The sequence below is a fragment of the Nannobrachium achirus genome (genome assembly GCF_963921795.1).
Source record: "Nannobrachium achirus genome assembly, chromosome: 1".
NCBI lineage: Eukaryota > Metazoa > Chordata > Actinopteri > Myctophiformes > Myctophidae > Nannobrachium > Nannobrachium achirus.
In genome coordinates this window covers 58,651,702-58,671,430 of record NC_137810.1, presented here as the reverse complement: position 1 = coordinate 58,671,430, position 19,729 = coordinate 58,651,702, and the positions used below count along the sequence as shown (strand labels likewise).

At 43.6% G+C, this 19,729-nt stretch overlaps 1 protein-coding gene across 3 annotated transcripts in view; it reads right to left on the bottom strand.

Annotated features, from left to right (window-relative positions):
* rxrgb (retinoid X receptor, gamma b) overlaps positions 1-19,729 on the bottom strand; it is a 96,994-nt gene that overhangs the window by 6,813 nt on the left and 70,452 nt on the right. For all 3 annotated transcript variants that reach the window (XM_080734057.1, XM_080734055.1, XM_080734056.1), the window contains exons 3-8: positions 16,347-16,491; positions 14,990-15,169; positions 11,823-11,983; positions 7,821-7,950; positions 5,002-5,134; positions 3,898-3,989 (exon numbers count right to left, since the gene is read on the bottom strand). In XM_080734057.1, the coding sequence (XP_080590183.1) occupies positions 3,898-3,989; positions 5,002-5,134; positions 7,821-7,950; positions 11,823-11,983; positions 14,990-15,169; positions 16,347-16,491 (841 nt within the window). The remainder of the gene's footprint in view (positions 1-3,897; positions 3,990-5,001; positions 5,135-7,820; positions 7,951-11,822; positions 11,984-14,989; positions 15,170-16,346; positions 16,492-19,729) is intronic.

Genomic DNA, 19,729 nt, shown 5'->3' with positions numbered 1-19,729 from the left:
TTCCACACAGCTGTGCTCATAGAAGACGTCGTCTACATCTGGGGGGGTGTCGCGATGTTTCAGATAGAGGAGGGTTTTGTAATAAGGACCAAGGGGGAAAAATCCAACATCCTTTATGCATTTGATGTCGATGCCCACAGATGGTTCAAACCACAGGTTTCAGGGACTGTTCCAGAGGAGAGGTATAGCCACTCAGCATGCGTCTTGAGAGAGGTCATGTTTATTCATGGAGGATGGACCCAGACTGCATTCACTAATGACATCTACAAGTTGGACACCACCACTATGGTCTGGTCTTTAATTAACACCAGAGGACCTCGACCTCCTGTTTCATCACGCCACTCTTCCACCATCATCGGGACAAAGATGTTTGTATTTGGGGGCTGGGGATGGGGGTACTACGACACCAACACCATCAGAGTGTTTGACACAGAGACCAACTGCTGGATGAACACATCTTCTGCACAGCTTCTTCGTGAAGGACGCTGCAATCATTCAGCCTTTACCTACAATGGAGAGCTGTACATATTTGGAGGATGGAACGGACCGAACCAGACCTTCAGTGATCTGTGGAAATTCAGTGCAGAGACCTTCTGCTGGAGGAAGGTTGAGCCCAAGGGAGAACAGCCAGTTCAGATGTCTTATATGTCCTGTTGCATGGTGGGAGATCGTATCATCCTCTTCAGAGGATTCAGAGACAAACCCAGTGTCCTGTTCGTCTTAGACCTGAGTCCTGTCCTGAAGACGCTATGTAAGCTAGCAGTTATTCAGCATGGTCTGGAACAGTCTGGACTCCCACACGACATCAGGTGGGAACTGGCGGGCGGCCATGACAGCAAACTGAACTAGAACTGCACCGAGGTGCCAACTTGCGCCTTGTGCACCAGCAGAGTAATCAATAGGAAATAAGTCATTTTGGGGGTGAACTATTTCTTTAAGCTTAATGATATGTCAATGGTGGTGCATTCTACACAGTTAAAGTGTAAACGTGTTCATTAAAGCCCTTTGCACACAGGACAGTTGCGTTTTTTTTTTGTTTGTTTTTTCGTTTTCTGCATGAATAAAACGCATTGGATTTGGTGTGCAACTGCAATGCTGTGCGGAATCGGCGCTGCGGATCCCAAAAGGAGTCATAAAAGGAGTGATGAGTTTTTTTTACTGCATGCGACAAGACGCACGAATCGAACTGGGTTCGATCGAGAGAAAAAACGCACGGCCGCAGCCACTCGTCGCACGGCTAATTCGGATCCGGTGTGCATGAGGTCGTAGAGAATCATGTTTTCTTTAAAAAAAAAGAAATTGTCCGTTTTATCCGTGCGGATAAACACGCCTGTGTGCAAAGGGCTTAAGTGTACAAATGGAACCAAATGGACCCTTACATTAGAGCTCTTCACGGGTCCAAAATGACGGACCCACATTCTAATGGACCCAGGAAATGTGTTCAGAGAATGGTCCCAGATAGTGCAGAACATGTCTGAGACGAGAGACACCAGAGAAAGCCAGGATCCCAAACAGCTCAGGACAGGTATTGACCAACTGAATAATTGTAATTGCTACTATAAATGCTATTCTACTAGTAGATGGCAGGGATAGGCTAATCCATAATGCAATTAAGCCGCTGCAGCTGCTGCACAGCCATCCTCTCCTCTCCTATAAAATATGTGACAATCAAATTAAACTGCATGTGGAACGGATGACTAAAACAATAGTTGCATGGTTTATATTGGCCGGTTTTGCATTCCCGTGGTGATAAATGGGTCTATTACATGGGCGTACGGGCTCTTCAAATGGAATGCACATTTTGTCTGACAGTTTCATGTGCATTTGTTTTGAAAAGGACACGTTGATTTGAAAAACAAACGTGCATATAACAGTTAGATGAGATCCATATGCCATGCACCTCTCCCCCTGTCTGAGCCAACTCTAGCTAGCGAGCAGCTCAACTTTGTACTCTCTTGTTTTAGATAGATAGACCTTCCATGATCCCGTGAAGGAATGTCTGTTGTTATAGCAGTACCAGTGTGAAACACAGATAGGACAGATACAGATGATAATAATAATCATCATCATCATCATCATAATAATAAATATACGAGTAAACAAGTAGTAAGGTACATGGATTGAGAATAAAGTACCAAAAAACAAAGGAGATACGGGTATAGGATCTTACTTGGCCCTCTGCCAGGTTTTGTAGTTAAAGTGCACATAAACAATCTATCTCCAGTAGTGTGGTTACATATGAACATTGTATGAGGAATATAGAATCTATAACACAGGGCTTGACATTAAGGCTTGTCCTTCCAGACAAGCTCATTAGTGCTCCACACAAGTGACTCTTGGTTTAACTTTGTCACTCCTAGCAGCTTTGTGCTGTATGCAGACCATAGAATGGCTATACCATGGAGTGGAGGGTGGAGGGAGCAAGGGGGGTCGCCTTTTGTTATTTATTCTATTCCAATGTCTGACTCCTGAGTATGCATTTAAGAAACAAATGACTGTGAAATGCCTAATTTTTACTTGTGTACCCAGACAAGTGAATGGGTACTTGTCCAAAAGACAAGTGCCTCAAAAAGTTAATGTCAAGCCCTGTAACAGGTAAAAAATAGATTAAAGTAAATAAATAAATAGTAGTATAAAGATTTACTTTTTCTTTTGCCAAAACCAAGTGTATACAGTAAATGGCCTCTCTCTCCACACACACACAAACACACACACACACACACACACACACACACACAAACACGCACAAGCACGCACGCACGCACACGCACACACACACACACACACACACACACACACACACACACACACACACACACACACACACACACACAGAGAGAGAGAGAGTATATTCAAACAGTGTCATCATAAACATGGACAGTAAATCTACAGTGAGTACAAAGAGGAAACATACAATCTATCCACAGTGAAACACATTTACGGCAGTTTGCCATAGCACTAGCAGGCCTCTAATTACGACGCCAGTGAAAGTACCGGTGGTTCATTGTTCCAAGGACAATGACATGATGGCGAAGTGCCTGGCGGCAGCACGTCCAGTGGTTTCACTGGTCAGTCCCCCTTGCATAGGAGGAAGAGGGATCTGGCTTATGGAGGCGTGTTGCCTGCTCATTCCCCTCTCTGCCACCACCTCCACAATGTCCAATTTATCTCTGACCACAGAGCCAGCCTTCGTCACCGGTTCGTTCACGTTGTAGAGTCAACTGTGTCGATGCTACTGTACATCCTCCGGAAGAACAGTGCCGGTATCATTTCATCCTCAATCAGTGTGATCATCAGGCGTTTCTCTCCTAATCAGTGCTGATCACACATAATCTCCTTGGATTCAAACCACCTGGGGCCTGCAATAATAGAATGTCACCCAACCTACAGTATTTTCTGGACTATAAGGCGCACCTGACTATAAGGCGCACTGTCAATGAATGGTCTATTTTCAAACTGTTTTCATATATAAGGCGCACCTGACTATAAGGCGCACATAATAGACGCTACCGTTGCGTTATGCATCCAACAGATGGAGCTGTGCTAAAGGGAATGTCAATGTCAATGAATGATCCATATATAAGGCACACTGGACTATAAGGCGCACTGTAGTTTTTTGAGAAAATTAAAGGCTTTTAAGTGCGCCTTATAGTCCGGAAAATACGGGTAGACCCAATAGAACATAATAAGAAACACAGAACCGAACCCATATGGAACCTTGAACCTTGAATGGCTGTCGCAGGTATTATCCTGGGATTTTGGTTTGGGTGGACACGTGAAAACCTCTACCTTGTGGGTCCATTTGGTTCCATTTGCACACTCTGAGTCAAACACTAACACTCAGGATGTCACAGTGTAGCATGTGTTGTACCAGGTGAACGTTGACCTTATACTGACCAGGGTTGAAGAGGACGATGGCTCTCAAGCAGCCCAGTTCCGTCTTATCCATCTGCATGTCTTTCATTTTAGACACCAACTCTGTTAGAACTCTGCAGGAGACCAGAAGATTGGCGTGAGAGAGAAACATGGTGGTAACAATTTAATGACATATGTGAAAGTTAACACTGGTCTAGTGGTCTATGCCAGCGCAGAGATTCCAAAGTATTGTGAGCTGAAATCATCGCTGCGGACGTTGCTGATGTTGTCATGTCAGCCATATCTACAGTAACTGGCAAGCAAACATTATGGATAGGACGTGCGGCCTATTCTTGTGATGGGTTTCATTAGGCCCACCTTGTTACATGAACCACATGAATGCTAGTGTCCCTATTCTGGACATGCCACCGAACATTCTGTGAAAAATACTCTTACAGGCTAATGACAATGGCGATGTGTGCTTTCATAACAGCATTTTCGAGGGGAAAAGGAGGGATGGACCAAGTATAGACCCCTGGGGATACCTGGTCAACAAAGTATATAGGCTTTATCTACGTAAATCCTCTAGAATAGGGGTCTTCAGAGTTTTTCCCTCTACACCAAACCTCTTTGCCAAAAATAGCAGATCTGCATGCTCACAACGCCTTGCGCTGTGCATGTACTGTAGAGCTGTAGATCTAGCCGATATAGATCTGCTATTTTCGGCTAATGTTCTCTTCAGAATACGAATGCTAGGGTTCAAGAAAAAGAAAGTTCCTATCAGAGATTTGGCGACCCCCCTGTAGTAACTCCAAGGACCCCCTAGGGGTCCTGGACCCCCAGTGGAAGACCCCCTGCTCTAGAAGAACTACTAAATTGGACCTGAGTTGGCTCTGTACTTGGACTACTTTTCCCCCTCTACACCAAATTTCTGTGTCAAAAATAGCCAATCTACAAGCTCACGTTATAACAACATTGTAGCCTAAGCTTGTACTGTAGATCTTTTTGTTGTGCTAATGTTCCCCCCAGGATTCTAGGGGTCCAAGTGCTTAAGTGGGTAAACATAAAACTAGAAGCCAGTTATAATATCTCTAAGGTAAATGCGATGTGTATGACATACTGTACTCTGATTGGTTTGCTACGTACCTATCAAAGATGGACCCTACTCCAGCACTGTGTGCACTGCTTCTATGGACATGGAGGCCGGTAGCCAATAGGATTCCATCTTTTACGGTGACGGAGCGGTGCGAGAAGGAGGCGATGAGCAGTTCGTTCCAGCCTGGACACAAACGACAAAACCACAAACACAATGCTTTGTTACTGACTTCACTCCCTCACTCCCCCCACACCCTTCACATCACCCCTTTACTCAAAATACTTTTACACTTTACAATTTCGGCATTTGGCAGACGCTCCAAATCCAGAGCGGCTTACAGCAAGCAAGGACAACACACGGTAATACCGTACATCAAATGCATAGAAATGGTAATCTAGGATCATAAGTTAACCAAGAGCATGTCGTCACTGTCGGGCAGAAACCTTGTATCTCCAAGTTTCAAATTTGCATGTTATTTCTTAAAGTAAAGCCCTGCATCACCATACAAAACTTTTGCCCAAGACTAGTGAAAATAACGCCTCACACTGCGAGGTGTTGTGTGCTTGTAGATCGGCTATTTTCACTCGTTTAAACATTTTAAAATGACAAATACAAAACGAACGGTTTTGGACATGATTCCCGACAATGACTATATCATCAGTCTAACTGTAGAATATCTCAAAAGTCAATAATCTGTTGAAACTAAACACACTATAGCAGTGATACTCAGGCCACTTCCGGCTCATGGCACAATTTTGACTCGCCCACTGGCCCATCAATCAATCAATTAATCAATCAATCAAAAAAGACAGAATGAAGTTATTATCTTATCTTTAGCCTAATTACATTACTAGTACATGAATAATCATCCAGGAGGGGGAAACTGCGTGCACTCATTCAGAGCAGCAAAGATGAGCCTCAGCAAAGCGCCAAAAAGTTGATGCAGAGAACCGGCACTTTAACCCAAAATGGACGGATGCTTTTCGCTTTCGTTTGATCGTCTCATGCAAATTCAATATTGTTTAATTTGCCAGAAAACAGTGTCTGTTGTTACGGTGCCGATGAAAGACAGAAGTTATCAAGTATCATTAATGTTGTCTTTTTATCAACTGGCCCCTTGCCCTTGTTGTAATGTGGCCAACAGGCTCAGCTAGTTGAGTATCCCTGCACTGTAGGATGCCAGGTAAAAAAATATATTATTTTTGGTATGTAAATATGGACAACAGTTTGAGTGTTTATTCACTATGAACTTTGTAAACGTCAAATAGTAAATATAAATGTATAAAGGATAGGCAATAACAAGCTTTGAGCTTCAGCCTATGCCCTTTAGATCAATTAGAAAGAAATGTGGGATTTCATAGTGAAATGTTTTTCTTTTAGCGAAATGTTGAATTTCAATGTGAAATGTTTTTATTTTAATAAACAAAAAAAAGTCAACAATGACATGGCATCTGTCTGCATAACATGCTATCTAAATGATATTTTAGCCTTTTGCAAGAGCTTGCAAGGTTGTTGTGGCCAGGGCAAATTCTACGGCAAGTGCTACAGTTCCAACGTATCTCTAAACAACGAATGGCATTTCACTTGTGGCGATAAAATGGACCTGCGAGTCCTTTCCCTTTAGCTTCCAGTCTAAATCAAAGCTATAAACACTTCATGAGTCTCATTAGGCTTGTTGTGAGACTTCTCATGTGGGCCAGGGAGCCCACTGTCAATAAACAGACTGAGAGTTGTGTGTGCCAAACCTCTCGCCAGCAGAGGGCAGGCTTGTCGCATGCTGAAAAGGGCAAATCATCAGGTTTATGCAGGCTATACTTGGCATCACTGCTCTATTGAACTAGATGTACTTTATTGAGTGCATGTAAAAAGATTAAAATAGGAATTGGGAAGGAATCATTACCCTGAATGAAATACTGACGCTGTTGTGGAAAGATCTGTGTGTGTGTGTGTGTGTGTGTGTGTGTGTGTGTGTGTGTGTGTGTGTGTGTGTGTGTGTGTGTGTGTGTGTGTGCGCGTGCGTGTGCGCGTGCGTGCGTGCGTGCGTGCGTGTGTTATACCCGAGCCCGCCCGGCTCATGGGTCAGGACCGGGTAGATATTTCCCTCCATTTAATCAGTCCTTTCAATGCAAGAGGTCTCGTAATTCTCGTAAAAAAAGTTTGTATTTCCTCTGAATCATTAGAATCAAAGGTTACAATTTGAAATGTTAAGTGTCAGGCATTCGCTGCCCATTCCACCCTCGCTTTGTGAGTCCTTTAAGAGGGGAAGTTAGGCTGTTCAGTAAAATCATGATTCATAAATCGAATTCTGAACATTTTTTTTTCTTTTTTTGTCATTCAAACAACCCTGAATTGCGAGCAGTGGAATCTGAGCAGGTTATTGCCAAAGTTCACGCCCCCCCAGTCATGACGCTATAGGCTCGCAATGCAGAAAGGAGGCTAAGGGAAACCTTTTGTGTCAAGCGCATCTCCGCCGACAGCACAGTAGTAGCGCGTAAATAAAAAATGAAACACTTCTTTGGTATTTTATGAAAATGTCGCTACCCTAACAACTATATTTTCGCTACACTCAATAAAACGTACAAATTTGAAACTTGGAGATACAAGGTTTCGTCCCGACAGTGACGATATTTACACCCCCGTAATATGTTGGTGTGCCCATGGATTCTTGGGACATGAAAAGTGTGCCCATGCAGAAAAAAGGTTGAGAAACACTGCTTTAGTTGATGCGCATGCGCGCGGCGCGCGTGCGCGTGCGCGTGCGCGTGTGTGTGTGTGTGTGTGTGTGTGTGTGTGTGTGTGTGTGTGTGCGTGCGTGCGTGCGTGCGTGCGTGCGTGCGTGCGTGCGTGCGTGCGTGCGTGTCTACTGTACCTGCTCGTAGTAGGATGACCTGGTCGTCTAGTGGTAGCTCAGAGAAGTGAGGGATCCTCTTAGCCCACTCTACCAGGGTGAAGAGCTGCTTGTCTGCTGCTTGGCAGATGTTGGTGACAGGATCGTTCGTCTGGGAACACACAAGAGAGAGCAATCTCCTGTTGGTTGATTGATTGATTTGAAGTATTTATTAGAAGTTTGCATAGGGAAAAGGTACAGTTTCATGGCAGCACAGTTCACTGGTACAAGGTCAACTAAAAGGTTTCCATTGAGATCCTTCTCTTTACTCTTATTACAGGGTTCTTCAACGTTATCAGGCCAAGGACCCCTTAATTGCGCGAGAGATGAAGCAGGGACCCCCCACAACCTGTTCATAGATTCCATATAGTGTCATTGTTTGACAGCACAATCATCAGTATATTTTGGATTCATGTCAATTTGTGTTTTCAGATATTTAACCACTTGAACCGCCAATACTTAATAAACTTGACCTTTCACTCTGTAGTCCGCTCTTTTTCCCCTACACCAAACCTCTTTGCCAAAAATAGCCGATCTACAAGCTCACAACGCCTCGCAGCGCGAGGCGTTTCTATCACACAAAGATCTGGAGGACCCCTTGGAGTAACTCTGAGGACCCCCTAGGGGTCCCGGACCCCCTAGTTGAAGACCCTTGTCTTATAACATTGAACATTGTAACATTGAAATCCAGTGGTTCTCATACGTTTTGATTTCAAGAACCACCCCATAACCAGCGGTGGAAAAAACACTCACATTCTCCACTTGAGTTAGTATCAACACTGCAATGTAGAAATACTCTGTTTACAAGTAAAAGTCCTGAATTCAAGATTTACTTCAGTAAAAGTACGAAAGTATTGGTATCAAAATCCTCTGTGTTCTAATGACAGTTTCTCTACCCCTGAGCCACTGCCGCCCCACAGGCTCAGTAGAAACTAACGTGAATTATTTCTGAGCTTACTGGAGGGAGGAATTAAGACAAACTGTACCTCTTTGCTACCTGCTTATTATCTCTGCAGACCAGAAGTACTTGACAGTCACAGTATCACCTTGTGAACACGCTCCCCTCACATGTGATTAACCCATTTAGGCCTAGAATTATTGAATGCTTTAACCAGTGAAAAATAGCAGATATACAAGCTCACAGCGCGGCACCGAGTGCCGCGCTGCGAGCTTGTAGATCTGCTATTTTTGAAAAAGTCGTGAAAATGTGTGCAAATCTTTGAATATATGTATTTTCAAAGCGAACGATTGTAACTCAAATTTCGCTTCTGGGTGGTCCCTGGAACTAAATGTTTTGAGATGGGGGTCCGTGGCCAAATAAATATCATTTTGGGGGTCTTGAGAAAGGTTTGAGAACCACTGACATAGTAGTCTCTCAAGAACAGACTAACTGAGCTCCATTTAAGTGAAAAGGACCTTTTCTTTGACGATGGCTAGCCAGATTGCTGACACAGAAACATAGGGTTTTCAAAAATTCTTAGAAGGATTCAAAAGACACTTATAGAATCGGGTCAAAATTCAAATTTTCACGATTTTTTTAAAAATAGCAGACCTACAAGATAGTTAAATCATAAAATAATGATACAAAATATAGTGTACCCGTTCTTAATGGGTTAATGCTGAGTGGGAGCTATAGTACTGTAGGAAGCTGAATATCTGGATAGGCCTGTCCATCACAATTATTACATAATCACCTTATCGCAATTATAACCGCATTTCTTTTTGTTTGTTGCATAATCGTCATCGTTTTCCATGTTGAAAATGTCCATATTTTCAAACATTTTCAAAAATAGTGGAAATAGCAGATCTACAAGCTCAAAAGCGGTTGAGCTTTTGAGCTTGAGTTATTAATCACAGCCGCTTCCTATATAGCCTATATATTTTTTTAAAGAAGCGAAACTCATGCATTTCAGGCAGCAATTAGCGATGGATGGACAGAGGAATCTCTCTCACTCTCTCTCTCTCGCAAAAAAATATATAGGCTATTAAGCCTACTTGATTCATTTAACAATAAATAGCCCAAGAACGCGTGGCCAAATAAAAACGTAATAAGCGTCACCGTTTCCACGTCAAATAATCTCTCTCTCTCTCTCTTTCTTTCTTTACAAGCAACGGGTGGGTCCATAAGGCTATTTCCAATCCTTATCATCAGGTTGGAAATGTGAAGCTAAATTAATAAATAACCTCAATGAAAACAATAAAATAATGCAACTTTATATGCGGTGGCGCATGCTTAAAAAGAACAGATCTAACAGGATGCTAGCTTGCAGATCTGTTCTTTTTAACCACAGAATTTAGCCCTGAAACATAACAGTGCTAAGGAATCCTATACTGTACTATCGGACAGTGTTGTAAGCTTGCAAATCAGTTATTTTTGCGCAACGCACACAATGACATCTTATTGCCGTCCCAACAACATTGTGAAGAGTTTGACTCATGCACGCCTGTCCTCAGGGGAACAGCAAGAGAGAGAAGAGAAAGAAAATCATAATGCCTCGAAAGAAAAGCCAAGTTTGACATTTCTGTGTTCATGTAGATGAAGTTGTGCGCGCAGCGCGCCTCTTTCCCCTCCCGTGTTACACACAGGATGGTGACCTTACGTAGCTGTGTTCGCTTTGAGGTTCACGTTCACCCTGTGGGAGATGCGTTAAAGGAGACAGCAATTGCGCCGCATTAGCTGACATCTTTACTCTTGAAACTTTCTTTTTGACAGTCCATGGAGTTAAACTTTTATTTGTGACAGTATTTGTGTCAAAACAATGATCACCGTGTTCGGAGAGCGACCCCTGGAGTCACCGCACACGATGGGTCACCAGTTTCCATGTACAAAACACCGCAGCGCCGGCTCACAGGGAGAAGAGTAGCGTAGCCTACTATTGCACTGCAGCTCATGAAGAAATATCTGCGGTCATATCGATAGTGATTCCCGTAAGAAAGACATGCTTTTAGAACTAATTATTAATCCAGCTTGACAACTGCAAAACGTAAAGATTGATGAGTGTAGTGTCTTAGAAGTTACAATATACCGTAGCTTCACGAGTAGTGGTTTATTATATTTTCCATATTGTTCTTCAATGAACAACACACAATGCAGAATGCACTGTAGGCTGTAGCATTTTATTTTATTTTTATGTTGTAATTTGTTATGAAGCTTTTACTGAATAGGTACTTGGTCTACCTGTTTTTCTTAGATTTGCCTACTATTTATTTCCTTGTGATGTATTGATGTTGATGTACTGATGTATTACCTTGCTTATTGTAAATCACTCTGGATTAAGAGTGTCTGCTCCTGTAAACCTCCTGTATTTCTACCGTTTGTCATTTCATTACAGTGTATGGGATTGCAATTCTATTTTCTCAAGTAAACTTTTTTTTGGTGTGTTATAGGGCATTCACGAATAGTGATTTTTAGTATTCGAATTATTCGACCTCAAAGTATTCGAATAGTCGAATATTCTACAGGACTGGCCAAACTGTCAAATATTAAGTAAGCAAGAGGCGAACATTGTGAAAATAGCAGATCTACATGCTCACAACGCCTCGCAACGCGAGGCGTTGTGAGCATGTAGATCTGCTATTTTCACAATATTTATCTGCGGAACCGAGTCACATTAAATGTAATACCTACAATTCCAAGTGCTTGTCAGGGTTCTTATGACTTCCTATCAAGCCAAGCTTTATAAACCATGAAGAAATATATATATTTATAGAGATAAAAAAAATAAAAAATAAGAAAAAGAGAATATTCGACTTCGGTGAACAAAAGTCGAACAGTGACTTTGATATTCGAATATTCGAATCGTCGAATATTTGGTGAATGCCCTAGTGTGCACCATCTCTCACCTCAGACAAGAGTGTCTGCTCCTGTAAACCTCCTGTATTTCTACCGTTTGTCATTTCATTACAGTGTGTGGGATTGCAATTCTATTTTCTCAAGTAAAAACTTTTTTTTTGGTGTGTTATTATTATTATCGGGGTTCTCACCGAGTTCCCGGGGCTTCCGTCCGTGTACGTCTCTGTCTTGGGTTCCACGGCCAGCTCGGCGTCCAGGATCTTATCCACGGGCATCTCCTCGTTGTAACTGCTGGTGGACTCCACCTCGTTCTCCCCCCGCTCCTTCCCACGCTGCCGCTCTTCCTGGACCGCTGAAGAAAAAATAAAAAAAGCCAAAAAGGTCACGCGTTAAAACTTCCTGGACATGATTCTCCGGGGACACCGCTATGTCACGTAACAATGCCTCCGAAACAATGCCTCCAGGCAAAACAACCTGAAGACATTAAGACTAGGGCTGTCACAGTTATTAAGGACATTTTACATGACGATTTATTGTCACTCAAATAATTGCGATTATGTAATAATTGTGACGGGCCTAATTAAGACCTGAGTCCGTTTCTACTAGGGCAGGGGTCTTCAACGTTTTCAGGCCAAGGACCCCTTATTTGAGAGAGAAAAGAAGCAGGGACCCCCACAGCCTGTTCATAGATTCTATATAGTTTCATTGTTTGAAAGCGCAATCATCAGTGTATTTTGGATTCATGTCAATTTGTGTTTTCAGATATTTAACCACTTGAGCTGTCAATACTTAATACACTTGACCTTTCACCCTATACTTAGTCTACTTTTTTCCCCCTCTACACCAAACTTCTTTGACGAAAATAGCCGATCTACAAGCTCACAACGCCTCGCAGCGCGAGGCGTTGTGAGCTTGTAGATCGGCTATTTTTGGCTAAAGTTCTCAGAATATGGAGTTATGGACCCACATAGGGTTCAAGTGGTTAATACAAAACAGGAAAAAGTTTCTATCACACAAAGATTTGGAGGACCCCCTGTAGTAACTCTGAGGACCCCCTAGGCGTCCCGGACCCCCTGTTGAAGACCACTGTACTAGGGCATTAACGACTTGTGATTTTTGTAAGTCGACTCGACTTTATCGTTTGATGACGTCATCACATCACACACGACCCCCCAATTATTTTGGGCGGTCCCCAGATGATTAACTTAGTGTGAAACATTGTTTTCTCACTCAACTGTAAACAAACCATCATGAAGTTTAAGTGTATAAAGGGTATCTTCACATTTCTAAATTGCCAAATTAAGGACTTTTTAATACCTCCAAAACATTGTCCAGATTGTCAAATATTAGAGGCAGAAATTGTGAAAATAGCATGCTCACAACGCCTCGCATCGCGAGGCGTTGTGAGCATGTAGATCTGCTATTTTCACAAATCGACTTTCGACTTTTTCTGGTGGGAGTCGACTTGTGTAATGAAGTTGACAGAGTCGACTTGTCGACCTTTTTGTTAATGCCCTAGTTTCTACAAATGCCTTCTGAATCAGTAGTCCATTGAAGATTTTTCAAAAATGTTCAAATAGCAGATGCTACAAATCAAAAACACAGATGCTTTCCCGGTGTTAAAGGGCTACGGCAGGGACACTCAAACAGCGGGACCTGTGGGCCACATTACAAAAATGGCAAGGGGCCAGTAGAATGTTAGCATGAGATGGTAAAATGAAAGCGAAAGCATCTGTACAATTTGAGTCAAAGTGCCAGATCTCTGCATCAACATTTTGGCACTTACTCATCTTTGATGCTGCTCTGAATGAGTGCACGCAGTTTCCCCTTCCTGGATGATTATTCATGTAATAGTAATGTATGTAGGCTAAAGATACGATAATGACCTCATTCTGTCTAAGAAAAAAAAATAGTTATATTTTAATTTATTTATTGATTGATTGGTGGGCCAGTCAAAATTGTGCAACAGGTCTGAGTTTGAGTATCACTGGGTTAGGTCTTGGTCTACGATTGTTAAAGGACAACTTTAGTTTTTTTACAACAAGGGTTCATATTTTAGATTGTAACTAGAAGCAGTGCTCTTCCGAGCACAGGTCTCCACCAGGTCAGGCATGTAATGTGTTTTACATAAGTCGGCCTCCTGATGGCGCTATAAAAGGCTGATGTAAAAAATGCAGGGAAAAGGTTTTACCTTGGCCTCTAAGGAGTGCGCATACAAAGTTTGACACTAATCGGTGGAGTTATAGGTGAAAACATGAATCGGCCTGTTATAGCGCCACCATGAGGCTGATTCGATTTTTCTTAAGTGGCATTTATTCCTCTGCCTATTGGGAATGTGCATGCACAATTTCACCAAAATCGCACACTGCGTTCAGGATTTCAGGCATTTTATTCAAAACTGACCAATCCTGCAAACTTTGAAAGCCAGTTTTAGCCAATCAGGATGGAATATGGAAAATCTGACACATCCATGTCGATCACATGACTGTAGAGATACTGTCTACTGATTTACGTGATTTTTGGACAAAATCTGTAGGAGTACTGGCAAAAGTTAGTTTTGCAAAAGTCGGCCTCCTGGTGGCGCTAGAACAGGGCCATGTGAAATATTTGGGGCAGAGGTTCTGAATTGGTGTCGAGGGAGTGTAGCTGGTAACGGACAAACGGACGGACGGACGGACGCACGCACGGACGCACGCACGGATGGACGGACGGAGGGGAAAACATACTCTCCCTCAGCCTTCGGCTGGTGGAGACAATTAAAGAATATAAAAGATGAGTGTTAAAATTATTTCATTTACTTCTTTCTATTGTTTTAGAGATTCTTATTTCAGTGGTTGGGGGCATAAGTACAAGTGGCTAAATATGTCATTTGACACAGAATAAGCCCATTCCCAAGATACAACGCAACCTTTCATGGTTGGATGTGACTTATGGGGGCTAGAAGTGTTACAGTAAATAGCAATAAAGAAACTGCTGGCTTATTGTGTCTAAAAAGACATATTTAGCCACTTGTACGCATGCCCCCATGCGTACACATGCCCCACATTTTAGCACGGTAAACGCGATAAAACAATAGAACGAAGCAAATGAAAACATTTTAACACTCACTTTTTCTTTTCTCTAATTACAATCTAAAATATGAACCCTTGTTGTAAAAAAAACAAACTTGTCCTTTAAAACGTGGTGTCGCGCACCAATAATAGTCATTCTACAAGCTCGCAATGCGTCACGAGCTTGTCGACTGTCTACTTTCGGTGTGCATGCGACACAGAAGCTCTGGGACATACCGTACGTACACATACACATCCGCTGAACATTATAGCGCTGTACATTACAGTGTGAGGCACTGCACACATACCTTCCCGCTTCATACCCATAGCCAGGCACTTCTGGTAGCGGCAGTATTGACAGCGGTTGCGCTGGCGCTTGTCAATCAGGCACTCTTTCATGTCTCGACACGTGTAGGTGAGGTCTTTTCGGATGGTTCTCTTGAAGAAGCCTTTACATCCCTCACAGCTGTACACGCCATAGTGCTTTCCTGTGTAAACAAGCAGAAACCGCAAATATTAGCACTGCACTTTGAGGTGGATTGTGTTACACTGTAGGCTGCAATGTACAGTTAGTACGACCTTCTGAATTCATATATGATATGATATGATATGATATGATATGATATGATATGATATATGATATGATATGATATGATATAGTACTTTATTGTCAGTTCACACTGAAATTTGGCGACATAACACAAGGAACAAAACAGGATTACATACTTAAGGACATACAGACAACAGCAATGTCCACCACCTAGCCTACCCCTGGCCAAACTCCTGATTAAGCCTTAAAGGGGAAGACCACCCATTTTCAATGTGTGATGTCATCAAGTTGTACTTTACAATACAAACCCCAAAATCAATCCTCCAGTTCTAGGCAACACAGACAGAAGGGGGGGAACTTTTTTTCTATTTCCACACAACTCCTCTAAGGTATATTAATGACATATTTCAATATTGAAAATGGGTGGTCTTCCCCTTTAAAGTCAACTGATGGACAAAGGACCTTTTTAGTGTTGTAAACTGTGGAAAAATAAGGTGATTTTTTGCACTATTGCAGTTTTACCAACAGTTAAAAAATAAAGCTGTGTCTTTTGCTGTAGCATTAGCTAAACGCCCTGTTTGAATGAGTTGCCCCTGCCTCCATCTGGGCCAGAGTGACCTCTCACCCCTAGAACAGTGCTTCTCAACCTGTGGGTCAAGACCCCCAAGGGGGTCCCCACATTATTTTGGGGGGTCCCCAGATGATTAACTTGATGTGCAACATTGTTTTCTCACTCAACAGTAAACAAACCATCATAAAGTTTAAGTGTATATAGAGGGTATCTGCACATTTCTAAAGTGACAATTTAAGGACTTGTTAGTACCTCTAAAATGACACATTAAACATTGGTAAAAATGTCAAATATTAGAGGCAGAAATTGTGAAAATAGCCGATCTGTTGCGAGGTGTTGTGAGCATGTAGATCTGCTATTTTCGCAATAGAACCGTCTTAAACAAAATTCCTCAACTCTTGTGTGCTCGTCAGGGTGGGGGGGGTCCCCAGTTAAAAAAAGGTTGAGAAGCACTGCCCTAGAATACCCCCCCCCCCCCCCTCTCTCTCTCTCTCTCTCTCTCTCTCTCTCTCTCTCTCCCCCCCCCCTCCCATCCCTCCCTTACCTGAAGAACGGTCCCCGCAGATAGCGCAGATGTGCTTGGACATTCCACCAGGGCTAGTGCATTGGTAGTTGATGTTTCCCAGACTCTGCAGGCCTGGGGGAGGCTTGATGTCCTCCGAGCTGCTAACACTGTTCATCGAGTTCATCTGAGGATGACAGAGAGAGGAGAGGAGAGGAGAGGAGAGAGAGGAGAGAGAGGGGAAAGTGACAGAGAGGAGAGAGAGAGAAGAAAAGAAGAGGACAGTCAATGCGGAAAGAGTTGAGCGGAGGAGCAGCAGGGGAGGGGGAGGGGAAGGGGAAGGGGAGGCGTGAGTCAGTCGCCTTGCAGCAGCCTCTCTCTTCCTCTGTTTCCTCGCTTTGCCTTCCGCTCACCCTCTCTCTCTCTCTCTCTCTCTCTCTCTTCTCTCTTCTCTCTCCCCACCCACATACTTTTGTTGTGAAAGTGTCTGAGAAGGGTGCGAGATCACATGCTCCGGCCGCACGAAGGGAGGGGCCGTGTTTTCTCTGCGAGAGAGAGAGAGAGAGAGAGGCTTGCCATGCAGGTTTTCTAATGTTTGTTGACAGGAGGAGGTGTAGGAAGGGAAGCTCGCAGCGGTCACATGTAGAAGGGGCATTGAGAGGGGGGCGCAGCGCCGCGTCCCAGACAGCAGAGGGTGCTCATGTGCTCGGCCGGCCCCGGCCACCACCAGCCAGCCAGCCAGCCAGCAGGCTACTCCTCCTGAGATTTGTGGATTTGTGTTTGAGGTTTAACAGGGCTCTGCTGGCAACGGGTTAAATAATCATCGACTGAAAAAATCTGTGTCTGTTGCGCCGCTGCCAAATTCTCTTCTGTCTGAGGAGCGGCGGTGGTTATGAAACCGCGGCTCAATAGCTATCAGCTCGGATAACAATTCCTGAGCAAACACTTTCAAACTGATGGTTTTATGGTCTACCTCCTCTCTTATCGTGTCCTTCTACACTTTGAACTCCCAGGGCTCTTCCCTCTCTCATCGACCACACAGGTCTGCACCGGGGCCCGGGTCGCAGACGTACGCTCGCTTACGCACGTGTTTTTCTATTTGTTTGCGTTGTGCTAATTTGTTTGTTCCGACTGGGGGCAAACAATGTTGACCTACATTATGGGCGACGTGTCCTATATATTTGATGCATCGGTGCGTGCAGGACATCCTTCCTCCAGTCACCTCAGGCTCATCCTATCGTTTATTTATGACACACTCTCTGCTCCGTCTCTATCCCCTAATGGCTGTCTGAACTTGGTTCAGTGTGTCTTTGACCTAACAGCAGGGGAGAGATAGAGAACGCTCTCCTCTCTCTCTCTCTCTCTGTCTTTCTCGCGGTCTCATTAGAACAGGGGTTCCCAAACTTTTTTGTCTCAGGGCACCCCATGAATATTGTTTTATTCCGAGGCACCCCTACATTATAATTTTCATTTCCAGAACCTTATATTTATAGCATATCTTCGTTGTCGGGTGGAAACCTTGTATGTCCAAAACTGGGCTTTACTTTACCAAAAGACGTACACATTTGAAACTTGGAGATACGAGGTTTCTGCCCGACATGCAGTGACGATATTTTAGTGATTATGTAGCGAGGAAAACGTTGAGCTATTAGCCATTTTGGTTAGAACTGACTGAAAATAACTCTGTACTTTGTTCCAAATATTATCAAATTATCTCGCGGCACCCCTGGACTGCCGTCACGGCGCCCCAGGGTGCCCCGTCACCCACTTTGAAAACCCCTGCATTAGAATTCCTATTGCAATGTGGAACACACTGTACTTGTCACCGATAAACGGATTCTATCACTCTCTTTCTGCTGTCAGCGGCAACGTGTTTGTTTGTTTCCTCACTTTTAAAATAGTGTCTCTGTCTCTCAGCCCTCTCTCTCTCTCAGCGTGATGCCCCCCAACAGTCAGAAATGGTAAATAAAATGGTAAATGGTGCATTTATATAGCACCTTTTATCCAAGGCGCTTTACAGAGATTGGGCATTACATTTCACCCATTCACTCACACATTCATACACCGGTGGCGGAGGAAACCATGCAAGGCACCAACCTGCTCACCAGGAGCAACTAGGGGTTCAGAATCTTGCTCAAGGACTCTTCGACACTGACTCTGGGGAAGACCGGGATCGAACTGGGAACCCTTCGAGAACCCTCCGTGTTCTAATGAAAATGAACATCCCTTCAGTTAGTTGGATTAATCATGCATGCCTAACATCCATACTCCTGCCTTACGACTCAAGCCACGAGAGGCCAGTCAGGGCCAACCTCCTTTTCGCACATGGACCCGACATCCTATTAACAACATGCCAAACACATGCTTTGCACCGACCGTGCGCCGTTCTAAAACATGTCGCAGCCACGCCGACATAGGACTATACATGCTGATTCAGTCATACCGAATAACGCAGCAGTTGCAGACAAGAATTCCGTATGCATTATTGATGCGTCATACATGTTTTATCCAACACATGGTATGAAAAAAAAGACACACACATGCACACACACAGACACACAAATAGTATCATTCAAGAAAGCGTTGTTCATGCATGTAATGGGTCAGAAATGAATGGCGGAATCTGTTTGGGCTGCTTGTTTTTCCACTAAAGCTTTCAGTCCAGCCATAAACACAGGGGCGTTGGGTATGGGTATGGCAGGGGGTATGCAGCTGCCATGTTACAGATGTTGTCCAAAAATCATGCAGATCGGTACACAGTATCTCTGTAGCCATTAAACGAAACGGGTATTTCTTACATTGATGCTCCTACATATTATCATGCAAGCACCAGTTAAAGTTACTTTCCATCCCTCATATACTGTGTGCACAGTGCACACCCCATAACCCACACACTGCACATCATTTCGGAGTTCATATCTTTGAACGGGTAAGGGCTAGTCTTGACAAAATGGTATATTCCCAGGTTCCGCAGGTCAGCTGCACAGGTGCAATGCATTATTGTTAACTGTGGCACGTTTACTAACATGTCAAGTTTAGCTGCACTTGAACAACCGTTCCAGGCTGCCATATCCGGCCCAAGAAACTGTAGAAACGGGGGGAAAATATAAAATGTACTTCTTAAAATAAATGTATCAAACCTGTTGCTAAAGTATGGCAACATGACTGGTGTCGACACCAGACATGCTGCCATACCTTAGCTTTTTCTGAACTGACGCCACTGCATAAACAGAAGGTACGAGCCGAGGCGGTGGTTCAGTGTGACACAGTGAACCGGAGGTGACTCCATCACGGCTGGGCTGTAGCCAGAGAGAACGCAGGCTCCAGCCATCAAACCAACGCGGGAGGGACTCACATTAACCCAGAGGCGCGGATCCATACTATCAATGAAGCCATGTATATCATTGTCTGCTGGTTGGTGCCCT